At 54.1% G+C, this 24,294-nt stretch overlaps 1 protein-coding gene across 5 annotated transcripts; it reads left to right on the forward strand.

Moving 5' to 3' along the window:
* The first annotated feature begins 6,486 nt into the window (after positions 1–6,486).
* CDR2L (cerebellar degeneration related protein 2 like) lies at positions 6,487–21,710 on the forward strand. Of its 5 annotated transcripts, XM_064583323.1 has the most exons (6): positions 6,487–7,004; positions 16,357–16,469; positions 16,774–16,922; positions 17,135–17,240; positions 17,475–17,639; positions 19,170–21,710. In XM_064583323.1, exons 1-6 carry the CDS (start codon positions 6,926–6,928, stop codon positions 19,950–19,952), a joined length of 1,395 nt encoding a protein of 464 aa, XP_064439393.1. In that variant the 5' UTR covers positions 6,487–6,925; the 3' UTR covers positions 19,953–21,710. The 5 variants fall into 5 exon arrangements, with proteins under 5 accessions (XP_064439393.1, XP_064439394.1, XP_045744460.1 ...); XM_064583324.1 differs by lacking the exon at positions 17,135–17,240 and having other exon boundaries at positions 17,408–17,639; XM_045888503.3 differs by lacking the exon at positions 17,135–17,240 and having other exon boundaries at positions 6,493–7,004; positions 19,061–21,710.
* Positions 21,711–24,294: the final 2,584 nt, after the last annotated feature.

The raw sequence follows: 24,294 nt of genomic DNA on the forward strand, positions 1-24,294 counted from the left end.
CTAATCTGTGGAACACCCAAGTCGTTATAAAATGCAGCTCACAATGATCCCCAATGAAAACCTCAGAGCCCTTTGTTAGGAACAGCTTTCACTGGGCCCCGCCCTGACCTCCAAGGTCCTGCAGGTGCTGGGCATCCCCCCCACCCCACCCCACCCCACTGAGCCCCCAAGTTCCACCCACACCACACAGAGGTCTTCCTTCATTTCCTCAAACCCTCCGAACTCTTTCTGTGCAGGTTGTTCCTTCTACCTGGGACATCTGTCCTCCCACTCTCCACGTGGCTGCCCCTTTCTCATCCTTGGGGTCTTATCTCAAACATCCCTTTCCCTGGGAGATTTCCCATTCCCAGCTGTTATTTTAGCGGAATGTGTGTGGACTAGAACTTTAACCATCATTTAAAATCTTTTTGCCTCTTTATTTGGTTTATGTCTGTCTCTCCTGAAATATAAGCTTCAAGCGAGCAGGGACTGGGTCTGTCCGGCGCCCAGCACTGGCCTGACACACAGCAATTCTTTACTGGGTGAATGAATACAAGCAACTCCTGGGTCACAGAAGGTGGACCCACTTTGGTAGTTCACTTCAGCCAATAGGAGCCACACATTTTCACGAACTCTTTCTCAGCTTCAATGTGTAGTTCTTTTAGGAGCCTTTGAGGTGGGGCAAGTGGACAGAGAGAGAAGGAAAGCCAAGGAAACCACTTGTTTCGAGCATCCACTTGTCCCTTCATCAGGCACCTGCTACGGGCCACCCAGAGTTCCTGCCCTCCAGGAGCTCTCAATCTGCCCAGAGGCAGATGGATCCCATGCAGTGGGGCTGCAAGCTGTGATACTGGGAAGCAAGATGCAGTGGGAGCTCAGGCAGCCGGCAGTGAGCAAATGTGCTTGGAACTCCTCCATAGTCTCCGAGGCCCCTGGCTCCGGCCTTGAACTGCAGGCCTCACCTGCCCCCTGGACGCCCCAGCAGGAAGGTAAGGTCCCTGGACAGGTCTCCCCAACCCAACTCAGGAGCCCTGTCAGAAGAGAGATTGTGATAGGCAAGGAATGGATCCTCCAGGTAAAAAAGTTGTAATAAGAATAATGGGAAAGATGAGGTGCCTGGGTGGCTCAGCCGGTTAGGCGTCTGCCTTCAGCTCAGGTCATGATCTCAGTGTCCTGGGATCGAGTCCCGCATCGGGCTCCCTGCTTTGTGGGGAGCCTGCTTCTCCCTCTCTCTCTCTCTGTGTCAAATAAATAAATAAAATCTTGAAAAAAAGAATCTGAAAGGCAAACACTGAACAGGGCTCGCATGGCCCAGGCACTGTTCTAAGCACTTGGCCTGTGTCCGCTTCCTGAATGCTCTCAGTAGCCCCATGGGGAGGTCTTTTTTTTTTTTTTTTAAGATTTATTTATTTATTTATTTAAGAGAGCCAGAATGAGAGAGAGAGAGTGTGTACATGAGAGGGGGGAGGGTCAGAGGGAGAAGCAGACTCCCCACTGAGCAGGGAGCTGGATGCGGGACTCGATTCCAGGACTCCAGGATCATGACCTGAGCCGAAGGCAGTCGCTTAACCAACTGAGCCACCCAGGTGCCCCCCACAGGGAGGTCTTAAAGGAGTAAAGGGGGAGGCCACAGGAGGACCCTAAAGGTCACTCCACCGATGGCAGGCCTGGAGGTTTTAAACTGAAGGGATTTGAGGTAGGCATGCGGAAGCACTTCCTGACCACGAGGATGGTGAGAATCTAAAATAATTCCCCTCTCAGAGCAGACAGTTGTCTGGGACACACTCAGATGGTATATAGGGAACGAGGGGGGGAGGAGGAGGGGAGGGGGGATGGGCACCCGATGACCTCACTCGCGCCTTATCCCGCCCGGCACTGACTTCAGACTGGGGGAGGGGGGACAGATGGGGCGAGATCATTCAGTGCAATGTGCGCCCAGCGCTGGAACGACGGGTCTGGGGACAGGGAGGGCAGCGCGGCCTGCAAGGGTGGGGGCACCCAAGGAAGGGGTCCTGATATCGCCTGATCCCCTGACCTCCACCCAAGATGCGCAGCGTGCGGGGGCGGTGCGTACCCCGAGGGCCCGGAGGCGCGGGATGCGCACCCTGCCCCTCCCCCAGGGTGACTCGGGTGACTGGGAGCGGCCGGGACCCTCCAACGTCAGCGCTGCCTGCGCAAGCGCCGTCATTTCCGGTGGGCCGGGCTGGGCGGGTGGGTGGCCGTGGCGACTCTGCCGTGGTGTCCGGGTGTCCAGCCCCGCCCTGCGCCCAAGCAGCGCTGGCGGGAGGGCGTTGCGTCGCCGGGTCCCGGCTCCCAACTCCCCCCGGATTCCCTATCTGGTCCCACATCCAGGAGCTGGGCTTGCATTTCCAGGGTGCTGGGGAAGCGCTCCTGGTTGCTGGAGTGTGAAGCCAACCCCAGGGGACTCATAATGCCCAAGGCTTGGGGGACATCGGGTCCACCGAGGGCTCTGGCCATCCCAACAAGGAACACCACCCAGTAGGTCTGCCTGACACACCTAGGAGGTACCAGGCTGGGGGCTAACCAAGGTCAGATAGTTTACACTTCTGACCCCTGCGGAGGCCCTCTACCTCCTTAGAGGGAAGGGCCTGAGATGGGTCCCAGAGCTTGCTGGCTGCTAGCTCAGAGAGGCTGAGGAGTTTCCTTCCTCAAAAGCAGATTTGGGGCGCCTGGCTGGCTCAGTCGGAGGAGCATGCCACTCTTGATCTCCAGGCCCTGAGTTCGAGTCCCACCTTGGGTGTAAAGATTACTTAAATAAATAAACTTTATAAAATAAATAAACTTAAAAAAAAAAAAAGCAGATCTGATTTTCCTTCTCTTGGAATAGTCTAAAAACTGTTAAGGCTGGCCTGAAGGCACAGGGAGTGATCCCAGTGGGCAAGGAGCCTGGGGTTCCTATGCACCAACTCAGGCAAAGGGCCTGGCACAGGGTTGGTACGCAGCATGCACCTCCGATTCCTCAGCCAGCCACAGCTCTGCAGGTCACCTGGACCTCCACTCTCTGTCCCCTGCAGAGGGAGATAAGGAAGCCCCACCGACCTGGCAGAGTTGGTTTCCCAGCATTGGCCCATACCAGCCTCATGAGAATCCAGCCTCAATCACCCTGCCTATTGGTGGGATGGCAATGAGAATCCAGCCTTTGTAACATGTTTGTCCCTGCCAGGTGATGCTTCTGGGGCTGGGGCAGGAGGAGGGTGGCTACAGGAGAGGAGAGCCATGCTGAGGATCTGGCCAGTATGGTAAAGGCCAAAGGCTGGGAGGTGACACAGGATCTGGATGTTTGCAAACATGGGGGTCATCTAAGTCATCACTGAAAGCATCCTTAGCTCCAGGGGTTGGAGATGAATCTTCAGATGGGGGCTGCCTTTAGTTGCTCTAACTAGCATCCTCACTGTCCAGGCTCGGGAAACTGAGGCAGCCCTCCCCAGGCCCTGGCCCTCAGCCCTTGGCCCCTGCTCTCCTCTTGGGACTTCCTAAACTCCCTGAGGGCAGCTCTCCCACAGAGCTGCAGAATGAAGAAATGAACAGATGGGAGGAGGACTTGGTGAGTTGGAAGCGCTGACCAGATCCCTTTGGAACTTACTCCTCCTCCCCCCGCCCCCATCCTGCAACCTGCTGGTCCCTTAGACTCATTTCTATCCCCAGCTCAATGAATGGCATCACCATCCCTGGTTACTGGAACCAGAAGTCTAAAACATCACTCTGATTCTTCAGTCGGCTCATCTGCAAACTGGTCTTGCCTCCAAGCTGGTCTTGCTTCCACTCTTGCTCCCTCCCCTCCAATCCGTGCTCAAAATTGCCAGTGATATTTTACAGCTGAAAATGAGAAGCCTTCTACTCGTTCTCTTTGTCCAGCTGGGGGGGGGGAATATCCCAATTCCTTCCCATGGCCCTAACTCTGATTTCATCTCTCCTGTATCCACTCCACTCAGTTATACCAGCCTTCCGTCAGTTCCTAATATATGTCAAGCTCTTTTTGCCTGAAGGGTTTTGCCCTTGCTGTTGCCTCTGCCTGGAACATTCTCCCCCTAGAGCTTGGCACGCCTGGCACGATCTCATCCTTTAGGTATTAGCTTAGAGGTCACCTTCTGAGGAAGGTCTTTCCTGAACACTGAATCTAAACCTTGCCCCAAACTTGCTTCCAGAACCCTGTTAATTTCCTTCATAGCACACATTGCAGGTTGTAATAACTTATTTGTCCCCACTAGAATGAAGGATGCACAAGAGCAGAGACTGCCTATGTCTCAGCCACAGATTTCTTTTTCTTCTTAAGTAAACTATGTTATTGAAGTATAACCTATATTCAAAGAAATGTGTACATCCTAAGTGTACAGGCTGGGGTGCCTGTTTGGCTCAGTTAGTAGAGCATGTGACTCTTGATCTCAGGGTCATTAATTCAAGCCCCACATTGGGCATGGAGCCTACTTAAAAAAAAAAAAAAAAACTAAGTGTATAAGTCAATGATTGTCACAAATGAACACACCTGTGTAACCAGCACCCAGATCAGGAAATAAAACATTCCCATCCCCTCAGAGTTCCCCACATGACTCTTGAAAGCTAAATACTATCCTGGTCAGATTCATTTTTGCCAGTTTTGAACTTTATATAAATTGAATGATCCCTAATGATGCTCACATCCCCAGAACTTTTAAATGTTACCTTGCATAGCAAAGGGAACTTTGCAGATGTGATTGAGTTAAGGACCTTGAGATGGGGAGATTATGCTGGATTATTGGGCGGGCTCAGTGTCATCATAGGCTCTTTAAAAGCAGAAGAGGGAAGCAGAAAGGTCAGAGTGATGCAGTATGAGAAAGATTCAACCTGCTGTTGATGGCTTTGAAGATGGAAGAAGGGGGACACAAGTCAAGCAATGTGGGTGGTCTTTAGAAGGAGCAAAAAGCAAGGAAACCGATTCTTCCCTAGAGCTTCTAGAATGGAATACAGCCTTGGAGACACCTGTATTTCAGCCAGTGAGAGCCATGTTGGACTTCTAACCTACAAAACTGTCCGACAGTAAGTTTGTGTTGTTTCACATCACTAAATTTGGGGTAAATTGTTACAGAAACACTAGGAAACTAATAAAAGTATTTACTTTTTATGTCTGGCATCTTTCACTCAACATTTTATTTATACTGTACAACATTCCATTGCATGCATATACCACATTTTATTCATCGACTATTGATGGACGTTTGGGTTGTTTCCAGTTTGGGCTATTTTCAGTTGTGCTGCTATGAACATTCTTGTACATGTCTTTCATTAACATATCCACATATTTCTGTTGCACATATATAGGAACAGAATGGCTGGATTATAGCATCCATATATGATGGATGCTTCGATGCATTCCCCAGGCTCCCTTTCAGAACTGAAGGATTTGTTCCCCCAGCTGCTGGGAAGTCCTCAGCTGCCAGCCCTCTCTAAGAAGAGAGGAGCTGAAAAGAGCTCCTTTGCCTAAGATCACACTGCTTGTCATTCACCACCTGCATCCATTCAATGACTTGTGTACATGGGGCCCTCTCCCCATTGCCACTTGGAATAGCTTTGGAAGGTCTCTCCGGATTCAGAGCTGTCCAGAGTCAGGGGAGGCTTTTGTTAAGGTCACATCTCAACCCAATTCCTCCCTATGCAAACCCTGTTTCCTTCTCTTTCCCTGCAAGGGTTGATGCTTCTAAAGAAGTTGAACACTTTGTCACATGTTTGTTGGGTCATTTGGTCATTTGTAAAGTGCCTGGTCAAGTCTTTTACCCACTTTTCTACTGGGCTGTCTTTCCTGTGGATTTGCAGGTATTCTTTCTATATTCTGGATACAAGCCCTTTGTTGGATATATTTGCCACATATATTCAGAGTTGGATATACTCAGGATGCCTCAACAGTCCTAATAACAATCAGTTACACGAATGCTCATGAATGCTTGAGTCTGATAACTCCTTTAAGGAAAGAATGCTTAGAAGGTGAAATTGTGTATGGTTTTAACTGTTGTAACTGGATATAGCATATGGAAAGAGAGGGAAGGGGAGGGAAACAGGACCTTAAAGGGAAAGATCCAGAATGCAGGTAACACACCCTCAAACTTCGCCACTCCTGGCCTGAGGCGTCCAGCCACAGATATTTAAACACACAACTTCTCAACGGTAATCGTAAATAAATATTCATTCAAAGAGTGTCCATGGAAGGTCCTAACTGGCCAGCCTCTTCTAGGCACTAAGGAGCCAGCTGTGAACAAGAGAGGCACGATCTGTGCTTTCAGGAGATCTAAAGGGAGAGAGAGAGATAACAGCAGGTAAACAAAATAAAATCATTTCAGACAGTGAGCGGTAAACCGAAGGGGTCGGGCGTTAGGGGGAGGAGGAGGTTGAACCAGCAACGGCCCCACCAGGGCACCGGGGAGATCCCGCCCTCGTCCCCGCCTCCATATTTGCATACGTCTCCTGACTGGCCAGCGGCGGCCGGCCCCACCTCTCGGAGCAGGCGGCTAGGGAAGCGCGGGGCGGACCCCGCCAAGATGCAGCGGCGGCTCCGGGTGTCGCCGGGCGGGCAGGGGGCAGCGCGGGCCGGAGCCGGGCAGGGGGCGCCCCCCGCGGCCCCCGCGCACTCCTAGCGCCCCAGACGGCCGGCGGACTCCGACCGTCCTTGCCACCGTCCCGCCCGCCGTCTCCGCCCCTCCACCCTTTGTGCCGCCGCCGTCCGGTGCCCCCGGCTCCGCAGGACCCCGGCCGGGCCGGACGCCGCGGCGCGCTAGGCCCGCGTGGGCGCCGGGTCGGCGGCCGATGGCGAGGGGGCGCGGCGCGGGCGGGGGCGCTGCAGCCCGAGTCCGCGACGCGGGAGGCCCGGCCGGCCTCCGCCGCATTGTCCCGGGCCCCGCGCCCCGGCCCTGAGCCGCGCCGCCGCAGCGCCCGCCTGCCGCCCGCCGCCCGCGGGGCCATGCGGAGAGCCGCCGGGATGGAGGACTTCTCCACAGAGGAAGAGGAGCCCTGGTACGACCAGCAGGACCTGGAACAGGGTGAGCACGGGGGCGTGGGTGCGGCGGGAGAGCGGGGTGCGCCCGGCGACCCCTGTCCGCTTCTCCATTGTTGAGCAGTATCACCCCGGGGAGGGCTGGGCTGGACCCGGAGCGCCGGACTCCGAGGGGTGATGTGTCTGGAGAATCGGGACGTGGAGAGAGGGAGCGCTGCCCGGGAAGACCCGGGCGGGACCCGCGAAGCCGTGCAAAAGTGGGGGGAGCGGCCTTTCTTTTTCCCTGAACCACAGGGGCATACTTCACCCAGCTCACCCACCCCATCTTAGAGGCAGGAACTGTCCAGGCGCCCCTGGTATTGTTGGGGGCCTGAGTACTGGCTGGAAGTCTTTGAAGGCCGGGAGGTGGCTCCTTGGTTATGTTTTGCTGAGAGAGAGAGAGAGAGAGAGAGAGTGAGAGTGAGAGTGAGTGAGTGTGTGTGTGTGTGTGTGTGTGTGTGTGTGTGTGTGTGTGTAGCGGAAAGTTATCCCATTCCAAATCCAGTGGCACCCTTCCCTGCCAGGATTCCTGAGCTCTGAAACTCCCAGAAAGTTTCCCCAACTCCCTTACCCTCCACCCAGGGAAGGTATAGGGGTTTGGGGACCCTGCTGGCCAAGAAGCAGCAAAAACTTGGAGTCTCCAATCTGCCTTCCTGAGGGGAAGGGGGTCCCCTGGCCCTTTCCCTCCCAGCCCTCTCTCAAATGACTCATGGTTCAGAGGGAACCAGGTTTGGGAATTCTGAGCAATGCACCAGACTAGAGCCTGAGTAAAGTGGGAGCCACCTCCCCCACTCCCATCTGAGGGTAGAGAGGGTGGCTGGAAGGGGGTTAGAATCTGGTGATGAGGTGGCCAAGGTGACATCACTCCAGGCAGGGGGCGGAGCTGTGGGACAGGAAGCAGGAGGAGGCCTAAGAGGGTCAGGGCCAAGGTCTCCTGGAACAGCGTCAAATCCACCCTCTCTTCCCCCAAAGTGCCTCATTCTTGGACCGTTAGAGCTGGAGTGGCAAGGAAACATGTCTAGGAGAAGTGACTACCATCACCCAGCAAGCCAGGCGAGTGTGGACACAAGTCTGGTCCAGTGCGTACTAACACCCCTGCTCTGAGTCGCCATCCACTGGGGCCCCCAGATGCCTAGCTTTGCCCTCGTGTGAGACATCTACCCAGATCCTGGAGCCTTTGTTTCCTGGCCCTGACCCACATCCCCACGTGGCAAGATTTGCTGGTAGATGAGACTGTCCTTGTACTCGGGAGCGTGGGTTAATCAGAGCCTCTGGGACCAGTGTGGGACTGGGGTGCTGGGCTGAACTCTGCCATAGTCTTTGCCCTGGAGTCTACCTCAGCCTCCCTGCGTGGAGTATGGTGTCCAGTACTGGCTGTGACAACACCCTCCCCTATCCTGGGCACCACCCCCCAAATTTTGCATCCCACAAACACCTCCTCGGGCTGACACTTAAGTGTCGGACACCGTCCTGGGAGCTGGGATAGTCTCAGCCCTGGCCTCCTGGGTGCACCTGGGCAGGCGGAGGTGGGCCTATAACTAAGTGTGGGTGTTAGGGTGCAGTAAGAGGGCTTCATGGAAGAGGCAGGCCTAGATGGAAAGACTGGAAGCTGGGCGCCTGGGAAGATGGCTTCCCAGGAAGCTGATGCTGATATTGCTGCTGTCTCATTTCATTCCCGCACCCCTAACAAAGTCTCTGGCATGCTGCCCAGCCCAGATGTGGGAGGAAGGAGCCAGAGAGTAGGGGTGGGAGACGTGCTGCTTCCGGAGAGCGAGAGGTGTCGAGATTCGAGCTGGGCTGGGCAGCCATGCTCTGGGACCAAGGTAGGGGCTGGCCTTGCTGGTCTGCAGTAGCCGGCCTTGTCTTGTGGCCCCAGGAGTAGCCAGGGCCCAGGAATAAGGAGGGAAACCAGAAATGAGGCAGTGTCTGAAGAAATCAGGGTTTGTGACCTAAAAACAAATGTCCCCTCACCCCGGGCGAGGGCTGAAGGTTCTTATCTGAGATCTATATGATTATTTTTTTTTAAGATTTTATTTATTTATTCATGAGAGACAGAGAGAGAGAGGCAGAGGGAGAAGCAGGCTCCCAAGGAGCAGGGAGCCCGATGCGGGACTCGATCCCAGGACCCTGGGATCATGACCTGAGCCAAAGGCAGACGCTTAACCAACTGAGCTACCCAGGCGCCCTATATGATTTTTTTTTTTTTTTAAAGATTTTATTTATTTGAGGGGCACCTGGGTGGCTCAGTCGTTAAGCGTCTGCCTTCAGCTCAGGTCATGATCCCAGGTTCAGCTCAGGTTCAGCCCAGGTTCGGCTCAAATACCTCACACTTTGTAGACGGATGCCTCCAGATGCCTTCACACTTTGTAGATGTTTGTAGATGTCTCCATAGTGAGAGCAGAGGGCCTTCTGCTATGAGACTCATAAAGGTTTCTGCAAAAGCCCCTCTGAGCGGGAGGGAGAATAGGGGCTGCCTGGGCATTCAAGGTGGAGGGAACACAGTACCAACCAAGGTACAGAGCAATGTGAGAAGACCACCCACGGCTAGAAGGTAGGAGCCATCTGGAGTGCCAGCAGTGGGCTCCCGGGAAACCTCAGGCACAGCCACTGCAGCGCACCTCTTAGAGCCCAGCACCGACAGCTGGATGATGGCGTGAAGCATGGGCCAAAGGCCAGCCGCACTGGTGATCAGGTGCCTGTTACACCCCCTTTCCCTGTCCCCAGTGCCTCTGAGTGGCTCAGAAGGTGGTTCGCTCAGCCAGCCTGGCCTCCCCTCTGTATTTGTCTCCCCCTGTCCTGAGGGCAGCCCCAACTGTACTTTCTGGAAGCTTGGCCTTCCAGATGCTGTTGGACTTGGATGCTGTTTTTTCCCAGTGCGGGGAGGCGGTTGGGACAAGCAAGGCCCTAGATCCTCACCATGTTCCCTCCACCCACCGACATCAGCACCTGTAAAAATAGAAAAAGCCATCAATCGTTAAACACAGGTTCTCTCTCTGCCCGCCTCCACTCCTGACCTTGCACCAGGCATGGCAGGCCCTGTGGTACCTCTTTCCGAGCTGAGACAGGGCTGCTGAGTCACAGACTTGAAGACCTGGGTGCCTGACCTTGAGTCTCAGCCTTGGGCCAGAGCTCTGACATGGCAAGGGGGGGGGGTGACCGGAGCCCAGTTGTGTGGACCCAGAGTTCCTGACATTTGTGCCCTGGAGGTTGTAAGCAGGAACCCTGCAGCCCTGCCAGGTGGTAGATTGCCTCCTCCCACCCACTTTATCTTTGTCCCTTCATCCCTGTGCCTGTCCCCTGTCCCTTTCCTACCTCTCTGCTCCAGAGTCTGTGGGTCCCACCCCAACCCCAACCAGTGGGGACAGTGGGGTTTCAGGGTTTCTTTTCAAGGACATCCTCGTGGCTCCCAGCCATTCCCTCTCAGGCCTTTAGGGCATTGCTCATGGGGAGCACATCAGCAGGCACTCAGAGGGCAAAACTGCTGAAGCCCACTACAGGAGACCCCAGAAAATCCCAGGGTCCAGGTGGGGGGGTTGCCCATTTAGACTTGGTACCTCCCCCCAGCTTGGTCCAGTGTGACCATTAATCCGGCCATGACAGACTATTTATGACTCGCATCTACTTCCTGCTTAGCCAGCTCCCCCATTCTCCCACCCCGAGGCCTCCCCCACCCCTGGTCCAAGGGGAGCTGTATACCGCCCCCCCGCCCCCCAGAGCCCAGAGCCATCACCAGCCCTCTGCTAGCTGGTGTACCTTCCCCAGTACTTGGCTCCAGCCAGTCCCCTGCTCTGCAGCTTCTAGACTTCTCCCGTGATCCCTCCTGGCAACTTTGACCAGCTTAGCTTACATTGTGATCCGGTTTCCCCGAGACAGTCTCTGAGGTTCTCCCCGACCCCAAACAGCTTCTATTGTGTTCCTCCCCACCCCTGAGTCACTGGGCGGCCTGGTTACATTCGCTGCCTTCACAGGGCAAGCTTCTGTGTCCTTGGTTTATAGTGACTTGCAGCTGCCCCAGCCCAGCGGTAGAAATACACACACAGCTCAGGGGCTCACCTGGCAAGAAAAGCACAAAATGCAGCTGTTTGTGGCCTTTCCTCACTCAGCTTCGGAGCCTGAGGTCTTGGGCTCTAGGTTAAGCTACAGGAACTCCAAGCAGTCCACCCATGGAGCGTGTACCCCAATGCCAGCACCTGCCAGTTCCCAGAGGAGAAAGCCCCGATGAGTGTGGCCCTCTGTTCTTTTCCATTGCTACCTGAGTTGTTTGATACTGTTTGGGGATGAGCCATATGTTCACCATCTCATTTCAGAAAGTAGGAAGATGGTGTGGCTGCCTCATCACGAAGCGGGGGTGGTCTTGCTGGGCTCCCGAATTCGCACCAAGCACGCAACCTAACGTAGGGCTGCGCTGTGATACTCACATCAAACCTCACACTTTGTAGACGGATGCCTCCAGACGCCTTCACACTTTGTAGATGTTTGCCCAACTTATAGTTCATAAATTCGTACTGCAAGTGGCCCCATTCCCCTCCCAGTCTGTATTAGGTAACTGGTTTTTCTCGCCATCATCATCCGAAGTTCATTGCTCAAAGCTGAAGGTTCTTATCTGAGATCTATATGATTATTTTTTTTAAAGATTTTATTTATTTACTCATGAGAGACAGAGAGAGAGAGAGAGAGAGGCAGAGGGAGAAGCAGGCTCCCAAGGAGCAGGGAGCCCAATGCGGGACTCGATCCCAGAACCCTGGGATCATGACCTGAGCCGAAGGCAGACGCTTAACCATCTGAGCCACCCAGGCACCCTATATGATTTTTTTTTTAAGATTTTATTTATTTGGGCGCCTGGGTGGCTCAGTTGGTTAAGCGACTGCCTTCAGCTCAGGTCATGATCCTGGAGTCCCGGGATCAAGTCCCACATCGGGCTCCCTGCTTGGCAGGGGGTCTGCTTCTCCTTCTGACCCTCTTCCCTCTCGTGCTCTCTGTCTCTCATTCTCTCTCTCTCAAATAAATAAATAAAATCTTAAAAAAAAAAAGATTTTATTTATTTGAGGGGTGCCTGGGTGGCTCAGTTGTTAAGCATCTGCCTTCGGCTCGGGTCATGATCCCAGGGTCCTGGGATCGAGTCCCGCATCGGGCTCCCTGCTCCTTGGGAGCCTGCTTCTCCCTCTCCCACTCCCCCTGCTTGTGTTCCCTCTCTCGCTGTGTCTCTCTCTGTCAAATAAATAAAATCTTTAAAAAAAAATAAGATTTTATTTATTTGAGAGAAAGAGAGAGAGAGAGTGAGGGGAAGAGCAGAGGAGGAGGGAGAGGACAAGCAGACTCCACACTGATCGCCAAGCCCAGTGCGGGGCTCGATCTGACCTGAGCTGAACCTGAAACCAAGAGTCGGATGCTCAACCCACTGAGCCACCCAGGCGCCCCTGATTTTTTTTTTTTTCATTGGCTGAGGTAGCTGTTTAGGAAAACAGCTTTTGTTTTCCCAGCCTAGGTTATTGCAGCCTTTCTCTGGGATAGCAGCTTTGCACTCCTCCAGGAAACTCCTCTGGGTGATATCCGGGCACAGGGCCCCGCTCCTGCCTGAGGCCCAGCCCGAAGACTCCACTCTGGCTGTTTCAAAACCTTACCTGTATGTGTGGGAGCAGACTCCAGGCTTGTTCCCAACAGGTAGCTGGGCCTTTTGTCCAGGTCCTCTGGGTTCCGTAAGGTGCTGTCAGTCCGACCCCCAGCCTGGCTGAGAAAAAGCCCGAGGCTCTGCTCTCCTAGGCCCACAGGGAGTCGCTGCTCTCCTAGGCTCTCCTGAGAAGCCTCCTCCCCAGACCTGGCCGGTGCCCAGCAAGGGGCTCAGCTGAAACAACTGTATTGATGAAACTGTCTATGGGGGGACTATAGAGACCCTCCATCCTCTGGGGAGTCTAGAACGATCACTGTCTGAACAGGAAAGCATTAAAGACTTGAATCCCTGGACCACATCACATCGGCCCCAGCAGAGTTGCCTTTATGCATCTCGATCTGGATTTATACCATCAGCCTAGATAGAGGGCTGTTTTAAGAAACAACCTCACAATGGGAAAAAGACCCAAGCTTTCCTGGACAGCATTTTGGCAGAATGAATCAAATAGGCCTACTCTTTGTCCCGGTAATTCTGTTTCTGGGAAAGGATCTTCAGGATATAGGCAGTGATTTGCACCAAGATCTTTGTACTATGAATTTTTGTAGTTTCATTGTTTAAAAGATTTTATTTATTTGTTTGAGAGAGAGAGAGTATGAGTGGGGGAGCAGGGCAAAGGGAAAAGCAGACTCCCCGCTGAGCAGGGAGCCTGATGTGGGGCTCGACTCCAGGACCCTGAGATCATGACCCGAGCAGAAGGCAGATGCTCTACCGACTGAGCCACCCAGGCAACCCCAGTTACATTTTTTTTTAAGATTATTTATTTATTTATTTGAGAGAGAGAATGAGATAGAGAGAGCATGAGAGGGGGGAGGGTCAGAGGGAGAAGCAGACTCCGTGCCGAGCAGGGAGCCCGATGCGGGACTGGAGCCCGAAGCGGGACTCGATCCCGGGACTCCAGGATCATGACCTGAGCCGAAGGCAGTTGCTTAACCAACTGAGCCACCCAGGCGCCCCCCAGTTACATTTTTAACAGAAAAAAAAAAGGGGGGGAAATTCCTAAAAATCCAACAGTAAGGGCTACTTAGGGACCTGTGTACAATAGAACATTCACACCCACTAAAAATGGCCCTGTAGATCCATGTGCACACAAAAAGCTGTTTATGCCAAATTGTGAAATGAAAAAAAGCAGGTACAGAAAAACATTCTGGTCACACAAAATCGTTACTATAGCAGCTCTAAGCCTAGAAAGCTGTTTAGAAGGATGGTTACCTGCGTGTTGACAGCATCTTTCTCTAAGTGGGGCATTTTCTTCTACTTGCTTGCTCCCCTCTCCTCTCCCGCGCCGCACGGACCCTAACTCTAATTACTTACAAATGGCACTATTCTTTTGATAACTATTTGAGGCCATGTCCATTTGTTTGTGGAATTCCCAGTTATAGATCTAAGAATATATGAGGTACATTTTCAAGTAATATTTTGGTCACCTTTGTTAACCTTTCTGTGCCGTTTGATTTTTTTACATCAAGTACACCTTCACACAAGCCTTAAAGCAATTTTAAAAAGAAAAGAGCCTTAAAAAAAAAAAAAAAAAAGAGGGGCACCTGAGTGGCTCAGTCGATTAAGCATTTGCCTACAGCTCAGGTCATGTTCCCAGGATCCTGGGATGGAGCCCCGCATCGGGCTCCCTGCTCAGCGGGGAGTCTGCTTCTCCTTCTCCCTCGGTGTGTTTGCGGTGTGTTTGCTCGTGCTCTCTCTCTCCCAAACAAATAAATAAATCTTTTTTTAAAAAGAAAGAGAGAGGGCGCCTGGGTGGCTCAGTTGGTTAAGCGACTGCCTTCGGCTCAGGTCATGATCCTGGAGTCCCTGGATCGAGTCCCGCATCGGGCTCCCTGCTCGGCAGGGAGTCTGCTTCTCCCTCTGACCCTCCCCCATCTCATGTGCTCTCTCTCATTCTCTCTCTCTCAAATAAATAAATAAAAGCTTTAAAAAAAAAGAGAGAGAGAGGAGAAAGAGAGGGAGGGAGGGAGAGCCTTGTGAACTCCACCTGAGTCTGTCTACCGACCTCCTTAAAGGCCTTGCCCCCACCACCAGTCTCTGTCTCCTGATTAAGCTGCCTGAATCTTTTTTCTAAAAACAGCGTTACTGAGATGTAATTCATACACCAGGTAACTCACTCAAAGTGCACAGCAGCGCGACAGTCTCCAGCATATTCACAGTGCAGTCATCCCCATTGTCAGCTTTAGAACATTTTCATCATCCTGAACTCTTCTTAGAAGTAAAAGAAATAATATATTTGCCCTTGATAATAATAAATATGCCATTCCCTTTGTTTCTAAGAAGAGTGAGGCATATATACGGAGGAATATCTACCCCAAATGTCTAGTTACCCTCGCACAACCCCAGACCCACTAGAGAGAATTTTTAGGGATTCCAGCACCTGCCACTTCCTTTTAACCCCTCCCCCTCCCCACCACACAACCCCCTAAAAACAGGCTGGATCCCCTCCCAGCCTGACAGTGTTCATTTACTTTCGGCTGGGATGGGGGAGAGTAGGTTCCAGTCCTGTAGGGTACAAGAATCAGGGCTGCTTGGGGGAAGAGGATGATGGTTTTGCTGCCCAGGGAAAGGAGGTTTCTGAGAGGGGCCCATGTCATTAGAACCAAACGGTACCTGACCAAGGCCAGGAGACCTGAATTCTGCTTCCAACGTGGCCATAACCTTGGGCAGGTCATTCTTCGCTCTCGCTCTCCAGCCTGTCACCCATAGAATAAGGAGGTTAGGCCAAACAGCTCTGAAGCCTCATCCAGCTCTAATACCCAGCAAGCCTTTCTGCTCCCTTCCAATCTCAGCGGGCTCCTAGTCACCCTTCCAAACCCAGCTTGCAAGCTGCCCATTGCAGGAGCCTCCAGCCGACCCCAGGAAGAGTGAGCTCGCCCTTACCTGTCATCCCAGAGCACTTTCCCCATGTCTGTTGGTTGTCTTAGCACATTCCTCCCACTCATTCTTTCAAGGATTATTTATTCATTTATTTATTTGAGAGAGAGAGAGGGAGAGAGCACAAGCTTGTGGGATGGGCAAGGAGAAACAGACTTCCCCACTGAGCAGATAGCCCAATGTGGGGCTCGATCCCAGGACCCCTGAGATCATGACCTGAGCCAAAGGCAGATGCTTAACCAACTGAGCCACCCAGGTGCCCCTCACTCATTCTTTCAGAAAATATTTATTATACACCTCCTCTACGCCAGGTACTCTTCTAGGTCCTGGGATATCGGTGAACAAAATTGGCAAAATCCCTGCCCTATGAGCTTACAATTAGTTGGGGTGGGGGGGGAGATGAACAAGATAAATGAGCAAATAGTTTGGTAAGTTAGATGGTGGTATGCGCTGAGGAGAAAAACTAAGCCGAGAGGGAGTGCGAGGTGGGGGAGGGATGACTTTGAATGAGTGGTGGTTGGGGAAGGACTCCTGGAGAAGGTGACATTTAAGCACAGATTTGAAGGAGGAGGGGGACAAGTCCTGGGAGTGTCTGGGGAGAGGACATTCCAGACAGAAGGGACAGTCAGTGCAAAGTTGTAGCTCCTGGCTTACATCCCCTTCGAGGCCTGGAGGCTCCCTCAGGGCAGCTCTGTGTCCTGGTTGTCTTGGGGTCCCCAAAGCATAGCCCAAAGTGAATGCTCAGAACACTTATGGGAGTCCTCTGAGCTCGTTCAGCTGCTCATTGTTACTCCCACCCTCTGCCCCCCTCCACTAGACTTGCACTTGGCCGCAGAGCTGGGGAAGACCCTGCTGGAGAGGAACAAGGAGCTGGAGGAGTCTCTGCAGCAGATGTACTCCACCAATGAGGAGCAAGTACAGGAGATCGAGGTGAGGGGCCACATAGGCCCTGCATGTGCTCCCCCACCCATTAAGGACCCTTGGCCTATGGTGCCTTTGTGTAACTTAGAGAAAGGTGCCCTCTTAGCAGACACAGCTTTGGCCCCATAGTCTTGTGCAGTTCAGAACCTATACAACTATCCCAGGCGGCCCTATCGTGCCACCATCTTTACCCCCCACTCTGCTGCCGACAAATTTCCCAAAGCAAATGTGTTCCTAGAAGTGGGAAGAGGTCCAGGTGAACACATTTCCCCCAACCCTCTTCTGAAAGGGTACTCAATCCTCTCCCCTCCAGTACCTAACCAAGCAGCTGGACACGCTGCGGCACATGAATGAGCAGCATGCCAAAGTGTACGAGCAGCTGGACCTGACAGCCCGAGACCTGGAGCTGACCAACCAGAAGCTGGTGCTGGAGAGTAAGGCTGCCCAGCAGAAGATCCATGGGTGAGGGCCGGGTGGCGGGCTGGGGGGCGAGCGAGGGAGAGGTCAGGTTGGGTTGCATGTGGGCATACTGTCCGGTGGGTGTGACCCATGCTCCTTCTCCCAGAAGCCCAGGCCTGGAGACCCGGGATGGTATTGAGATTGCCCTTGTCAGTTTCGGGTGGTTTCATGTTCAGGCCACAATCCCTCCCAGCTACACACCAGGCTCTGTTTAGGCACTGGGGATACAGCGATGGGGATACAGAGACCGTCCCGCCCTCTGGGAGCTCACAGCCCGGGAGGGAAGACAGGCATGTAAATACTTTATTGCGGTGCAGGATGGTAAGTACTCAAAGGGTGTGGGAAGAACCGAGGTGATACAGAGGAGAATGGTCAGCTCAGCCGGGGAGGCGCAGAAGAAGGGCGGGTCCTGGGTACACAGGGAGTTCTCGTCTGACCTCAGCACCAGGCAGCAGGGCCCATCTTTCCCCATCCCTGAGTCCCTCCAGGCCTGCAGTGAGGAGGGCTGGCCCCGTCCCGGTAAAATCCCTCCCGTGTGCGCCCCCCACCACCCAGGCTGACAGAGACCATCGAGCGCCTACAGGCCCAGGTGGAGGAGCTGCAGGCCCAGGTGGAGCAGCTGCGGGGCCTGGAGCAGCTGCGGGTGCGCCGAGAGAAGCGGGAGCGCAGACGCACCGTCCACACCTTCCCCTGCCTCAGGGAGCTGTGCACCAGCCCCCGGTAGGTGAGGGCACCCTGTGGGGGGCAAGCCCGGATCCTGCATGGTGTCCCTGCATCCCGGAGAAAGGAGAGGGTGGGCCCCAGGCAGCGGGTGGGAATGAGAGTTGGTGCACCGTCAGGCTGTCGGAGGGACTAGCCCTGTTGCCACCAACCATCAGCAGCTGGCATTGACCGAGCCCTGGCCACGTGCCCACCGCTCTAAGTGATTTCATTCCCGTGGCAATACCATGAGCTATGGTCTATCATCCTCACCGCTCAGGTGAGGAGACGAAAGCTCAGAGCTTACGTGAGCTTATCCAGGGTCACCTCTTCAGGAAGCTAGAATTCCAACTCAGGAGGAGTTAACCACTACACCTTTCAGTCCCCCCCCTTTTTTTTCTTTAGAGAGGGAAGTGGGGGGGGCAAAGGGAGAGGGAGAGAGAATCTCAAGCAGGCTCCATGCTGGACATTCCCATTAAATCTGAAAGGGATGGCCTCTTAATATAAAAATACATAATTGTGGGGACACCGGGGTGGCTCAGTTGGTTGGGCATCTGATTCTTGGTTTCAACTCAGTCACGATCTCATGGGCATGAGATGGTGCCCACTAGGGGCTCCATGCTCAGCAGGGAGTCCGCTGGAAGAGTCTCTCCCTCTGCCCTTCCCCCCCCACACATGCACACACTCTCTCTCAAATAGGTAAATAAGTCTTTTTTTTTTTAAGATTTTATTTGACAGAGAGAGAGCACAAGCAGTGGGAGCAGCAGAGGGAGAGGCAGGCTCCTGGAGGAGCAGGAACACCGATGCGGGACTCGATCCCAGGACCCTGGGATCATGACCTGAGCAGAAGGCAGACACTTAACCGACTGAGCCACCCAGGCGTCCAAAATAAATCTTTAAAAAAAAAAAAAATTTTTTTTAAAGACATATTGTGCACTTAGTGGGTATTTCAATAAGGGTCCTGGCATGAGACAGTGCCTTGCACAGAGTGATTCATGAAGAGGTATGGACGAAGGTGTAGGGAACCGCGGGGACACTGCAGTACCCTAGGGTTGCAACAGCAAGGGGCTGTTACCATCCCTAGGCCTGAAGGGGGCAGGGGAAGGGAGGTTCCTGGAAGGCCAGGAGGTGCTGCCCGATCAGCACTAACCAGGGAAGGAGTCTGGGGAAGACCCTCCTGACCTGCCTCTGTTCCTGCCCTCTGACCTCCTGCCCCTGCCTCCCTCTGGTTGAGCTCAGGAGAGAGCAGAAACCTGGCCGAAGCAGTTCACTGTGGTCAGCCGCCCCGGGCAGAGAGCAGGGAGAGAAAGGGCAGAGAGGGGATCTAGAGGCGCAAACCGAGTATCTTCCCCAGTGGACGGGAGAGGTGGTAAGCGTGGGGAGCTGGATCCGGGCCCTTGGCCTTGACCGGATTCTGCCGGCCCTCCCCTGCCCCTTCTCAGGTGTGAGGAGGCCTTCCGCCTGCACAGTTCCTCCTTGGAGCTGGGCCCGCGGCCCCTGGAGCAGGAGAACGAGCGGCTGCAGACCTTGGTGGGTGTGCTGCGTTCCCAGGTGAGCCAGGAGCGGCAGCGCAAGGAGCGGGCGGAGCGCGAGTACGCGGTGGTGCTGCAGGCGTACTCGGAGCTGGAGCGGCAGCTGTGCGAGATGGAGGGCTGCCGCCTGCGCGTGCAGGAGCTGGAGGCCGAGCTGCTGGAGCTGCAGCAGATGAAGCAGGCCAAGACCTACCTGCTGGGCCGGGAGGACCACCTGGCCGAGGCCCTGCTCGCGCCCCTCACCCAGGCCCCCGAGGCCGATGACCCCCAGCCCGGCAGCGGGGACGACTCGGCTGCCCAGGACGGCGTCTCCTCGCCGGCCGCCTCCCCGGGCCACGCTGTGCGCAAGAGCTGCAGCGACACGGCGCTCAACGCCATCGTGGCCAAAGACCCCGCCAGCCGGCACGCGGGCAACCTCACGCTGCATGCCAACAGCGTGCGCAAGCGCGGCATGTCCATCTTGCGGGAGGTGGACGAGCAGTACCACGCGCTGCTCGAGAAGTACGAGGAGCTGCTGAGCAAGTGCCGACAGCACGGCGCCGGGGTGCGGCATGCCGGCGTGCAGACCTCGCGGCCCGTCTCCCGGGACAGCTCGTGGAGAGACCTTCGTGGGGGCGAGGAGGGCCAGGGGGAGGCCAAGGCAGGGGAGAAGAGCCTGAGCCAGCACGTGGAGGCTGTGGATAAGCGGCTGGAGCAGAGCCAGCCCGAGTACAAGGCGCTTTTCAAGGAGATCTTTTCCAGGATCCAGAAGACCAAGGCCGACATCAGTGCCACCAAAGTCAAGACGCACAGCAGCAAGTGACCCTTTCCCCGCCTGCAGCCTCCCCCAGGGTCCGGCCACAGGGCCCCTCCTGCCTGGGCCACGCAGCCTCTGGTGAGGGAGGGAGCCCATCAGCAGCAATACGGCCCAGGGGAGGCTGCTCTCTGGCCCAGGGAGTGTGGGGGGGACGCAGCTTGTTCTCAGCTCACTCCGGAGGTGGCCAACCTGTAATACATCTGGCCTCCCAGGATCCTCCTCCACCCTGCGTCAGCCCAAAGACGCAGCTAAGAGTTGCAAAGCCAAACGTGTGCGCGCCACCGCCCCCCCCCCCCACCCCCCACCCCGGATTCCCAGCTCCCCAGCCCTTGGCTTCCTGACCCTGGGCCTTGTTCACAGATTTGTGGCCAAGCTTCTGAAAGTCATTCTGGACCACTTGGCTTTTTTCTTTTTTCTTTTTTTTCTAAGTTTTGTTTTTTGTTTTGAGAGATTTGCAATGCAAGGTCTCCCTGACCCCTTGCCACAACTGAAAACACTTGAAGGGGGATCCCAGAGCCAGCTGTTGCAGGTTCTAGGGGTCTCCTGGACCACCCACTGCTTCTCCCCAGCTGCGACGCGCTGTCATTCCCTTAGCACCAGCTGTCCCACGCCCAGGGTCCTGACCAGGTCAGAGACGGCCCCTGCATGGAGAGCAGAATGCCTCAGCCAGACCTGGAGTGCCCCCCACTTCTCCCTGGAGACCATCAGCCCACTGCAGATCTGTAGCCAATCAGAGGAGGGGAACAGGGAGCCCCTCAGCAGCCATACATGAACAGTGCGCCCTGCTTCCCTCAGAGCCAGTCTCCTCAGGCTCCAGCCCTGGAAATGCCTTCTGGCCATTAAGCCTTCCAGGAGTCTGGGCGGTGGGGAGCCCCCATCTCTGCACGCCACCTCTGACTTGCCAAGCTTGGCCTCTGCCTGCCCCCATCTCAGGGACCATGATGTGTCTCATTCACTCCCATGCTCCCCACAGGCCGACCCCTCCTCAGATCATGCCTGCTACCCCCAGAATATCCCAAGAGTGTGCCACCAGCCAATGGTCCCAGCATCTGCCCGTGCCCCCTTTCAGTGGGGACTGCCCAAGATTCCCACTCTATACTGAACAGTATTGAAATGGGACCTGGTGGAGAGCATGTCTCCTCTCCCATAGAATGCCTGTTCTTAAGCTCTCACCTTTGTGGGGGGCTTTTGAGGACCCACCTGGGTCACAGGTTAAACCTTTTATTAAGGCTTCAGAAAGTCCAGCTTCAGCTAAGAGATGTCCAGGTCCCCAGCTTGCCCTGAGCAGTTCTTCAGGGTTTCCAGTTCATTCTACCACCCATCCTGAGATCCTAGAAATTGGAGGAGCCACACAGCCTGGTGGAAGGGGGGAGCCCTGGCCTCTGTGCTGGGAACCCAGGAGGGACCTTCATGCCTTATCTGTTTCTAAGGGGTAAAGGGGTTTTCTTAACAAGCATGCCCAACCTTCCTGGAGGCGCTACCCTGCTCTCTGGGCAGCACTGTGATGAGCGCTGTCGGCTGGTCCTTCCGTTCACACATCTTGGAACCCTTTGTCCTTTGGAGCTGGGCAGCTCCCAGCCCTCCCTGTGTCTCTGTCATCTAGAGTGGAGGGGATAGGGTGGGGGAAGGGCTCCTCCTGTTTGCTCCCCAGTTCTGTAGCGGGCCGACCAGCGTCACCTTTGAAGTATACACGAGAGAAATATATTTACAAATGCTTTATTCTCTTCTTTAATAAAAAATGCACCAGTATTCTAAAAGCAGAAATGGCCCTAGAGCCATGGTCCTGTCTTTGTGCATCTCACACACCCACCTCTCGGGCTGGGGGCGGAGGGGGGTATCCTGAGCTTCACTCTCCTGGGATCCTGCAGCCAAACAGCTGAATGCCTGGGGGTGTTATCAGGGGACTGGGCAGATAAGGGGTGGTGGTGAAGGAAGCAGTTTCCACGAAGAAGGGGCAGATTTGCCCACTCACTCTGCACTGTCTGCTCAGCCCTTCAGGGAGGAAGGAAGGTGGGTCTGGAATAAAGCTAGTGAAGACTGGATTTCCTACCCCAGTGCTGCAGAGAACAAAAATAAACGCCACCCGATCTCTGAAAGTAAAAAGAAGTTCCTTATCATCCCCCTTGCGGCAGTGAACTTTTGTTGCCTGCTGACTTCGTGCCAGGCAGTGTCAACCTTGGGAGGCAGCTATAAAATCTCTGTTCTACTGATGGAGATTCTGAGGCTTCGGGGTTAAGTTAGTAATTCAGAGTCCCATAGAAATATTCACTGACCAGTTCCACTCTGCAATACTGCACATGCCTATCTCTTTGTAATGTTTAGTTTTTTGGGGGGTTTTTTCTTTGTTTCTTTTTTTTTTAAAGATTTTATTTATTTTTTAGAGAGCGAGCGAGAGAGAAACAGCATGAGAGAGGAGAGGGTCAGAGGGAGAAGCAGACTCCCCGCTGAGCCGGGAGCCCCATGCAGGACTCGATCCCGGGACTCCAGGATCATGACCTGAGCCGAAGGCAGTCGCTTAACCAACTGAGCCACCCAGGCGCCCCGTGTAATGTTTAGTTTTAAGAGCCAGTCCGACCCAGGGCACTCCAGAAAAGAAGAAAGGAAAATCCTGTGGTCCCCAACTCACAGGCCAGAGAGAAGGGCTCGTGCCTGCAAGCTCTCTGAAGCTGCCAGGAATGGCTTGGTGATGCTTTGTCTTTTCTTCCCTTCTTTCTTACCTCTGAATGTCCCCTTCTTGCAGCCCCATTTCAACCCCTGGAGGGCCAAGGAGGGGAAGGAAAAGGCTGGCCTCAGCTGTTGGTGCCCACCTTTTGAAGGGGACAGGCGCCACCTCTTAGGCCTGTTTCTTCCAGAAGGGCCTCTATTCTGGAGGGTTCACAACAGCAGCAGGTGAGAGGAGCTTGCTAGCTGCTCTTCTCTCCACTCACTCTCTCCTCTACGCCCCCCCCCCTTCCAGAATCCAGGCCACCAGATGGCCTGAGCAGGCTGTGTTTATTTGAGGCCATGGAAACCTACAGCTCCTTTTTTCTATCACTCTGGGTCAGGAGCAGGGCTGGAGCCCAGCCTCAGAGCCACGATGCCATGAAATGGTGCTGACTTTATTATTCATAATCCCTGAGCTGTCGACCTAAGTGAGTCCCTGGCTTTGCTCCCTGGAGCAGCTTATGCCCGTCACCATAGAGACGCTTCAGTTCCCTCTGAGGTCTTGGGACTAAAACAGGAAGGGACCCAAGAGATTCCCCTTCCAGCCTAGAGCCCAAAAGGCAAATGTCTATCGCCATTCCCTTCCTAGTTGGCGTTTACAAAGCCAGTGCCTGGGAAGTAGTTTATTCCTTCCTAAAGAATATGCCTGTAGCGATGAGACTAAAATGGTAAAGCCTCGATTAGATGACAGTCTCCTGTTTCAAACAGCCAGCATCCTTAGGGACATATTTTTCTAGGTAATTGTGCTTTTACTAAAAATAGAACTCTTATTACAAAACAATCACTAGGATGACTAATAATCACTAATCACTCATTGAGCTCTGTTTCCGTTAACCACAATGCCTCTCTCCAAAGGAACTTAGCCAACACGTAGCTCTCTCCAAACACTGCTTGCTCCGCTTTGAACCTTTCTTGGAGTTAGAACTTCTGTTTTGAGGTTCATGTCTTAAGAACCCTGGAAAAGGGCTCTGCTTAGCCTGTCTGTGGCTGCCTGAATCTCTACCCGCTTCCCCAGCATTCCTTTATCTCCTGGCTAGGAGAAACTGTCATCGTGCCCCACAAAGCTGTTGCTTCTGTGAAGGGGTGTGTGTCCACTTTTAAAAACATGTCTTTCTCCACCTGCCTGCTTCTCCTCCCATCTGGTAATTTGTCTTGCGGAGACTTCACACACCTGCTCAGCCGGGATTTGCTTACACTGCCTTGTGAATAAACCTGAAGTTACTAAAACTCGTTTCTAGCAGAATTCACCTTTCAAGAACACTGCCAAATAACTCATCTTATGAATATTTATTGAGTATCTATGATGCGCCAAGTTCTGGGTGCTGGGGACTCAGCAGTGAGCCAGTGCCCCCACCCCCACCCCCAGAGCTTATTATATTCTGACTGGAGACGCAAAAAACTAGAAAAAAAAAAAAAAAGAAGATAAAGTAGAGCAGAGTCAGAGTAAAGGGGATGGAGACGAACTAGGCCAGGCAGGGCAGGCCGCATTGATGGACCTTGTGAAACTTGGAGGGGAGAGCGGTCCAGGAGGTGGGCACAGCCCCTGAAAAGGACAGAAGTGGTGTTTCTGGGGGACACGGATTCCGGGGGTTCTTTTCACCAGGAGGCTCCCTTGAGAGCTCGCTGTCTGGCCAACAGTGGACCT

Source organism: Mirounga angustirostris, unplaced genomic scaffold (genome assembly GCF_029215605.1).
Source record: "Mirounga angustirostris isolate CCGP_5_RB_7025 unplaced genomic scaffold, mMirAng1.0.hap1 SCAF_17, whole genome shotgun sequence".
NCBI lineage: Eukaryota > Metazoa > Chordata > Mammalia > Carnivora > Phocidae > Mirounga > Mirounga angustirostris.

Excerpts from the sequence above, each read along its gene's own strand:
- CDR2L (XM_045888503.3), top strand. The coding sequence starts at position 6,926 with ATGCGGAGAGCCGCCGGGATGGAGGACTTCTCCACAGAGGAAGAGGAG. Across the intron at positions 7,005-16,356 it reads CCAGCAGGACCTGGAACAGG|ACTTGCACTTGGCCGCAGAG; the intron begins GTGAGCACGGGG and ends CCCCTCCACTAG. Across the intron at positions 16,923-17,474 it reads GCCCAGCAGAAGATCCATGG|GCTGACAGAGACCATCGAGC; the intron begins GTGAGGGCCGGG and ends CCCACCACCCAG.